Source organism: Mobula birostris, chromosome 13 (genome assembly GCF_030028105.1).
Source record: "Mobula birostris isolate sMobBir1 chromosome 13, sMobBir1.hap1, whole genome shotgun sequence".
NCBI lineage: Eukaryota > Metazoa > Chordata > Chondrichthyes > Myliobatiformes > Myliobatidae > Mobula > Mobula birostris.
The window spans coordinates 57,045,579-57,054,609 of NC_092382.1; the positions used below are offsets into that span (position 1 = coordinate 57,045,579).

Sequence of the window (9,031 nt, forward strand, 5' to 3'; positions counted from 1 at the left end):
CTGTAGGATCGGCGGTCGACGCATTTTCGATTGCTTGAATTATCTCCCGTTGTGTAGTTCACATCGGCGTATGACTTGGATCACGATACCCTGCTAATTTATAGGAAACACAAATTCTCCGTCACGGGTAAACGGGTTGTGCAGTAAATGACGTTACTTGCAGCCAATGAACAAACCAGGGTTGATATTCCGCTCCAGGTCCACCTGGTCTCCAGTTGACAGACTGTGCAGCTGGATCATGAAGCTCCTTCATTCACATTCCACAACAGAACAGTGTCACCCCTCCCCCAGGGAGTGACGTCAGCGCTCCCCTCGCCTGCGGAGAGCATCGCTCCAGGTCCAGCCTTTTGCTGTATCACAGTAATTCAGTGAATAGGTCCTGCTCCGTTCGATAACTGCATTTGTTACACAGCTTCTGCTGATTCCTACTGACTATAACATAACTGATGTTGTGCTTGCCTTTATCTTCCACATAATTATTCTTCAATAACATGTATCATGATGCGTCAAGTTTAAAGTCAATCTGTTAGTCTTTGTCTAACCTTATAGTTTGTGATTTCTTCCTGAATGTGACATCATTTAAACCAAACAATTGATGCAGCATCCCGGAAATTGTATTGTGACCCTACTCTAACATTACTAATGAGAAATTCTGTTATAGCTGGTGGAGATTCACTGTTATATCCAATATAGTTACTCCAAACAAGCAGATATAAATCATCTCCAGCAGGAAGATGCTAATGTTTAAGCGTTCAGAGTCGCATGTGCCTCCACATTACTTTGGTGTGGGTACCAAAACCACTGGCACCGATGAAACTTTTCATCGGAGAGATTACAAAGTTGCACCTTTACTGGGCAATCGACATTACCAATGAAATAGAAGAGGCTGCCAGTGAGATTTTCTTTCCATTAGCAGAGATTAGTATGACCAGAGTATTCGCTACGATATTCAGGATTTAAAGAGCCATGGGGAAGATTGTTTTACACCTTTTCATCTGCAAAGTCTATGGCTGATGAGGAACTTCCTACATGATGCACTGTTGTGGGTAGGGAGACACAAAATGTTTTTTTTTGCTGTTATGATCTTATAAAATATTATATACCAAATTACCGGCTCAGAGCAGGGACCGGGGATTAATGTGCTTGAGCGGAACAACGTCGGCGCCTCAGAAGGTGTCAGACTACAAGTGCGAGTAGGGATGAATATTGAACATTATCAGTGATGCCCAGTCCTGAGAATTACATTTTGTAAATTAGATAAATTAGCACAGTGTGCCAATCAACCACAATGTGTATGTGCGCTGACAGGTACTGTATGTAATACGACATTAGTGTACGTCAACAGCCATACAGAGCGGCCTCTATTCGTGAGACAATGTCCATAGATCGTCCACGTACAAATGCGTATCCAGGAGTACATCGCAATTAAGTCGATGACGTGTGATATTCTGTTTGCCTTCGGAGCTGAGGTAAGTCAAATGTGAAGTCCACCACAGTGCGGGGGATATTTAAATTAAGCAATTCTCTACAAAGATATCAGATAGTGTGGTAAATCAGCACTTTCGCCAATTTGAGCATCAGCCACTGAACATGTCCTTCATCATTCCAATAGATTCAAATCAGGCAGAAGGCAGCAGTGGTTGGCTGCCAGTGAGTAGTGGTGTTCCTCAGAGGTCAGTATTGGGAATGCTACTTTTCAAACTGTTTGTCAATGATTTGGATGGTTTTGTGGAAAGGTTTGCAGACGATACAAATATTGCAGGAGGGGTGGATAGTGCCAAGGAAGCAATGCGATTACAGCAGAACTTAGACAAATTGCAAGAATGGACAAAAATTTGGCTGATGGAATACAGTGTGGAGTAAAGAATGATCATCGTTTTGGTAAAAGGAACAATAGTGCGGACTGTTATCAACCTGGGGTGAAAATCAAACATCAGGATGCAGAGGAGCTTAGGAGTCCTTGTGTAAGACTTGCAGAAAGGTAAGCTAAAGGCTGAGTCTGTGGTAAAGAAGGCAAATGCAATGCAAGCATTTACTTCAAGAGGAACAGGATTTAAAAGCAAGGAGATAAAGCTGAGCCTTTATAAGTCACTGGTCAGGCCGCACTTGGAGTGTTGTCATCAGCTATGGGCCCCGTATCTCAGAAAGGATCTGTTGTTATTGGAGAGAGTCAAGAGGACATTCAGGAGAATGATTCCGGGAATGACGGGGTCGGCACATGGAGAGCGTTCGGAAGTTTTGGGTCTGTATTCACTGGAATTTAGAAGTATACACGTGGTTTTCACTGAGACCTAAGGAATATTGGAAGGACTAGATAGGGTGGATGTGAAGAGGATGTTTCCTATGGTTGGGCTACCCAGAGGAGGGCACATCCATAACGTTGACGGACCACCTTTTGGAACAGAGGCAAAGAGGTTTTTATTTGTCTAGAGAATAGTGCATCTGTGAAAAACTCTGCCACAGACTGAGGTGCAGTCCAAGTCCATGGGAATATAGTGGCATGCAAACGTTTGGGCTCCCCTGGTCAGAATTTCAGTTAATGTGAACAGTTAAGTGGGTAGAAGATGAACTGATCTCCAAAAGTCATAATGTTAAAGACGAATCATTCTTGTCAAAATTTTGAACAAGATAAGTGTATTATTTTTGTTTTGTACAATTTTAGAGAGAAGAAAAAGAAAGGAGTACTAAGCAAAAGTTTGGGCACCCCAAGAGATTTCAGCTCTCAGATAACTTTTACCAATCCCTCAGACCTTAATTCGCTTGTTAGGGCTATGGCTTGTATACAGTCATCGTTAGAAAAGGCCAGGTGATACAAATTTCAAAGCTTCATAAATACCCTGACTCCTCAAACCATATCCCAAAAATCAGCAGCCATGGGCTCCTCTAAGCAGCTGCCTAGCACACTGAAAATTAAAATAAATAATGCCCTCAAATCAGGAGAAGGCTATAAGATGATAGCAAAGCGTTTTCAGGTAGCCGTTTCCTCAGTTCGTCAAAATTAAGAAATGGCAGTTAACAGGAACGATGGAAGTGAAGTTGAGGTCTGGAAGACCAAAGAAACTTTTTGAGAGAGCTGCTCGTAGGATTGCTAGAAAGGCAAATCAAAACCACTTATTGACAGCAAAAGACCTTCAGGAAGATTTAGCAGACTCTGGAGTGTTGGTGCACTGTTCTACTGTGCAGCGACACCTGCACAAATGTGATCTTCATGGAAGAGTCATCAGAGAAAAACCTTTCCTGCGTCCTCCCTACAAAATTCAGTGTCAGAAGTGTGCAAAGGAACATCTAAACAAGCCTGATGCATTTTGGAAACAAGTCCTGTCGACTGATGAATTTAAAATAGAACTTTTTTGCCACAATTAGCAAAGGTATGTTTGGAGAAAAAAGGGTGCAGAATTTCAACCCTTAAGCAGGGGGAGGATCGAACATGTTCTGGCCTTGTTTTGCAGCCACTAGCACGGGGAACATTTATTGGTAGAGGGAAGAATGAATTCAATTAAATACTAGCAAGTTCTGGAAGCTAACAACACATCACCTGTAAAAAAGCTGAAGCTGAAAAGAGGATGGCTTGTACAACAGGATAATGATCCTAAGCTCACCTCAAAGTCCACGATGGACTACGTCGAGGCGAAAGCTGAAGGTTTTGGCATGGCCCTCACAGTCCCCCGACCTAAACATCATCGAAAATCTGTCGATAGATATCACAAGAGCAGTGTGTGCAAGACGGCCCAAGACTCTCACAGAACTAGAAGCTTTTTGCAAAGAAGAATCGGCGAAAATCCCGCAAACAAGAATTGAAACATCCTTAGCTTGCTACAAAAAGCGTTTACAAGTTGTGATACAGGGCGCCCAAACTTTTGCTTCGGGACTTTTTCCTTTTGTGTTATGTTGAAACTGTAAAAGCTGGAATAAAAACAAAATAAGTAATCTTGCTTAAATATTAAAGAAATCAGTCATCTTTTTGGAAATCAGGTCATCTTTTACTCGCTTACTTTCAACCTGCGGAAGATTATAACTTTACTGTAGTCGATCTGTGCTCAGCATTTTTCTCCTTTGCACAAGGACAGCCAGTACTTCATTATCTTATAAGAACCTGCAGCAGTTTAACACTTCCTTGCACATTTGGCGATAAGAGGGCACAGGGTGTATTTGGAGAAAATACAGTTTTGCCAAGATACTATCTAGCACCTTGGATTCCAGCTCAGTACAGGTAGACGAAGTTTGGGAAGCAATCGAATGAAAGCAGGTCCTAGTCCCGTAAACGAAAGTGGACATTTTTTTTTTTCCTTTCCTGGGAATGGAACGGTGCCGTCAACAGTGAATTCACGAATTCCGGAAGAAGGACAGATTATTGCGTTCTACGGTGTTGTAATCGTTGCTCCCCTCCATCATGGACTGGACACCCACCCAAAAGGGAGAAAACCTTCCATAACCTGAAGCAGGCTTTAACCACAGCTCCTGCTCGGGTTACCTAGCAAGAGCAAGCACTGTCAACAATACAGTGGCATGCAAAAGTTGGGGAACCTCGGTCAAATATTCTGTTACTGGGAATCGCAAAGTAGTAAAAGATGATCTGATTTCCAAAACGCATAACGTTAAAGAAGACACATTTCTTTAATATTTTAAGGAGGATTACATTTTTTAAATTTTCATCCCTCACAGTTTCAAAGTAACAAAACATGAAAAAGCTCTACGCAAATGTTTGGGCACCCTGCATGGTCAATACTTAGTAACAGCCCCTCTGGCAACCATAACAGCGGCGGACCCAAATGCTAGACACAGACACTGAAGTACTAGGGACAGGACTAGACGTGATAAGGAAGCAAGGGAAGAGTGGAAGAAATTACGCTGGAGATTGACACAGGCCCTGCACGAGACAACGATTCAGGGACAAGGACTTGTCTAGGATAGCGGAACCAGGACATGGAACTGGGAACTAGGAACCTGGGCTTAGACTCCGAGCCAGAGACTGTACAAGGACCCAGAACCTGGGTCTTGACTCGGGCTCGGACTCCAGAACTATGAAAAGACGTGGCGACAGGACAGGACAAGAGACTCCACGACAGGTCTCAGATCCCCAGCACCGGGCTGGACGAGGTACTCCTGAGCTGGGCAAGGCATAAGGACAGGACTAGAACAAGAAGCCTTGACTTGGATAGGACGAGGAATCCCCAGCACCGGGCTGGGCGAGGCATATGGACAGGACGAGAATACGAAGCCTTGACTTGGACAGGACGAGATTCTTGGAGTTGGCTAGGACAGGCAAGGTTCTTGGACATGACGAGAGACTCTAGCACAGGATAAGGGAACACCAGCACCAGGTTGGGCGAGGTACTCCTGGGCTGGTCAACAACAAGAAACCTTGACTTAGTCGAGTGAGAGACAGAAACGCGGAGCCTTGGTCGAGGGAGAGACAGAAACATCGAATACAGAGTCGGGACCCCTCTTTGAGAACAGGACGTAGAGCTGGGACTCATTACATAGAATGCAGAATACGACGGGGCGGTCCCAACAAAAGAGGCAGATGGCCAGACCTACCTAGCGAATGCGTGAACACAGAATAATCAAATACATGTATTTTCCTTAAAAATCCCGTCTTACGAAAGAGTTAAATTTGTCAGAAATCACATTTGATCCTCCCTTGGCGGGCGTAAAATCGGAGACAGAGAGCAACGGTTCTGAAACAGAGCGGCATTAGCTTGGAATGTGGAAGTTTTATGAGAGAGAAAAGGACTATCAGCCTTCTGTGCAAACGTGCTCTGATGTGAGACAGGAGTAGCAGGTAGACAAGAAAGGCAGACATGGGGAGGAAGGGAAGACAGGGAGTGAGAATGACAGTGAGAGAGGGGGACAGATACAGAAAATAATGGAATTAACTGTTGGGAACTGTGTTTCCTCCAGCACAATGTGGATCAGATCAGTGAGTGGCCGATAATCATTCTTTGCACACAGTCCTTCTGTGCCTTTACAAGTGACTGACTGGTAGTTATCATGTCATCCTGATATATTAGTAGTTTAATGATCTTCAGCATGTGTACTTTGTCCCAATTTGCTGCGAAATCCTGAAGCTGTTGAATCAGAACGGAGGGAGAAAAATAAAATATTTTCCTTGCACCCCATACTCGTACGCATATTCCATACAAGAGGGCACGCAGCAGTCATACAGACTTTGTCAATGTAGGGCAGCTGATGCTGTTCCGCTGGGTGCATCGTGTCGGTGTGATAGGACGCACTTTAATCCAGGGGCATCGGCATCTTTCTATGCAATGACTTTGTATTTATTGGCAGTGGAAGGTGACGCTGTAACTTTGCACGATCTACTCTCCATTGAAGATCACACAAAAACACCAGTGATCTAAACCTGATATTCACTTTATTTTAATATTCTTTTTTCTTCTCTAATCGATTTCTTGGAATGCTTCCTCTCACTTGAGCAGCAGACGCAATCATATATTATTTCATTTTTTCTTATGTTTTTGAAACTAATGTTGTTTTAATTTTACCGCAGACTGATGATATGGTATATCTGTGACCCTGCAGAGGCCGAACGGAAACTAGAGAATAATACAGGAATAGCTTATTTCCCTCAGCCATCAGGTTTCCGAATGGATATTGAAGCCATTAAAACTCCCTCACTACACGTTGTCCTCTTTCTGCACTAATTCAATTTAGCTTTACTATATATTATCTTCTAACGTGATTTTAAACGTCCTTCTGGTTCTGATTGTGTACAGTCTGTGATTCGCTTCTAAGATTCGCAGCTGCTTTATTTAGTATTGCGAAGGGTACATTTAAGAAATCAACTACGCCTCTGATAGTTGTAACCTTCCAGAAGTTCACAGTATTTCCCTTTTTCCCATCTGGCAACTTCCTCAATCTACTGTGCAATATTATCCTCTACCACCAGTCATTTTACCGTGCGTTTGAGATGCCTTCTGACATATGGTTGGAAAGGTTTTCCCTCAGATCGCTCTGTATTACCAATCCCTGTACACGGTTCTATTGCCCAAATACTATCTGGTCGCGCAGGGTGAGAAGGCTCTTCCATTTTGGTTATTTCCACCACCAGGTGTAATGAAGAAGATGCTGATTATGATTTATTCTCTGTATTTGTTTGTGCTACACACGTGGAGACTGAATCCGCTACGCAAAAGCTAAACTTAAAATGGTCAACATTTGTGCCACCAAATTACATTATTGCATTCTTCAATCCCTTTGCTGCGTCGTCCGAGCGAGAAAACAAGTTATTCTGTCGGTGATCATTTCATACAGTTTCCAATCTGCTGTGCAAAGGCTTATCTATACAGAAACCACACCAAATACATGACGACAAATTGCAATCTATTGGCATTAGAATAACGACACATCAGTTGCACTTTTAAGGTAAAAGCCGATATATGGGTTAGGCCGTGATCCTGCATTTGAGGTTAGCGGTGAAACAGCAGGACAGTAGCACCTGGAATAATTGTCCACCTGTCTTGCTCGTTACGCTGTCACATGGGGCAGTAATTCACAAAATACAATGGTGCATTGAAGGTGTCTTTGACCCAGACAATCACGATCTTCTGACGGCAGGGGATTTGGATAATTCTCCAGTTGAATTCTATTCAGAGGAAGAATTTAAAATATGGGTGTCTTAGGAACATATTTCAGTGAGTGAACAGGACACGCTGTAAAATTATCACTGCGGCCACTGTTATGGCGCAAAAGACAATATTATCATCATGGTCAACTGTGGGCGTTGAATAGTAATGACGTCGGCAGCTTGGCCTGCAGTGAGATCATCATCTCAGCTCAGTGAGCCGAGATCCGGAGAAGCAATGACAACATCAGCGTGAGCAGTGACCAACTTTGAAAGTGTAGAACAATCTGCTTATTAAATGCAAGAGCCCGGAATATTTCTGAAGTCCCAACATTACACTCAATGTGTCTGCTTCGTATCCACTGTTCTGCAGTCCCAATCCAGGGACTGGCTCTCCACGAGGTCGGAGAGATGAGTTTGAGTGTCAGTGGCTGAGACTTTGGACAGATTCATCAAGGCTGTGCTTCTCATCCGTCCCCGTTTACAGAGAACTCTTCCTTTCCTTCTTTTAGAGCAATGTTTATAAATCATTGCAAGATCCTTAAGAATAGCGTGTTTTTTTTATATACAAACATATGGCGTATTCCATAATTCTGGATGTGCCGAACTGCAACGGGTTAACTACAGCTATTTCTGACTGCAATTAATCTGATTTGTGATGTGCATTAATTCTCTTTGTTGTTGTTCACAGCCAGGTTGAATCAAAACAAACCTGAACATTTATTAGCAACATTCTGCACAATACGTTTAAGTGTTTATATATGTGAAATGTGTGCTGATATGCATACATGATATTTCAACAATTATATTTCCTATGTCATTACCAATATGCGAGATCAGAACAAGATGCTGCTGTATAAAGCTGTAATTGATGCAGACTCGATATTATTATATTCCCCCGTGTGTTGCATTATCTGCACCACTGAATACAAGCTGCAGTTCCTTTCATACTTTCGGTTCTTTATCCACTTCTCCACTGAACAATGTTCAAATTATTTTTTTGTGCAGATAAACCAAATAAAAACATGTAAGTCGCCCCTTTCCTCCGCCAGCCAGCAGGTCACACTTGATTATGGTTAGTCAACCTCCTTCGCCCACTACTCCCCCTCCATCCCACCGATCAGGATCAGGTGTAGATATGGGATAATGTAGAGGATGTTCTTATGAGCAGATGCAGTATATCACAGGTCCTCGTTACGCGACAATTGACGCCAGACAGACAATCTTTGAAGAGTGCTGATTAATCCTGGAGACCCCGAACACAGGGGCGATTTTTTTTTTGTTGCCGTTTTTCTCATTCACATTAACGATCAAAGTAATATTGTATTTGAGATTGTGAAAGAGATCAGTTATTGATCCACAGCGTGTACAATTCCTGACTGTGAGTCTCTAGTAATCTTATGAGTTAAGGGGTAATATGATATTGCATAGGGTCTCGATATTAGGGAT

The 9,031-nt window shown here is 42.9% G+C and overlaps 1 protein-coding gene across 1 annotated transcript in view; it reads right to left on the reverse strand.

Moving 5' to 3' along the window:
• Positions 1-2,352: 2,352 nt before the first annotated feature.
• Positions 2,353-9,031, reverse strand: part of LOC140207948 (uncharacterized) — a 29,419-nt gene continuing 22,740 nt past the window's right edge. Inside the window, exon 5 of the mRNA XM_072276485.1 lies at positions 2,353-2,392. Within this exon, the coding sequence (XP_072132586.1) occupies positions 2,353-2,392 (40 nt within the window). The remainder of the gene's footprint in view (positions 2,393-9,031) is intronic.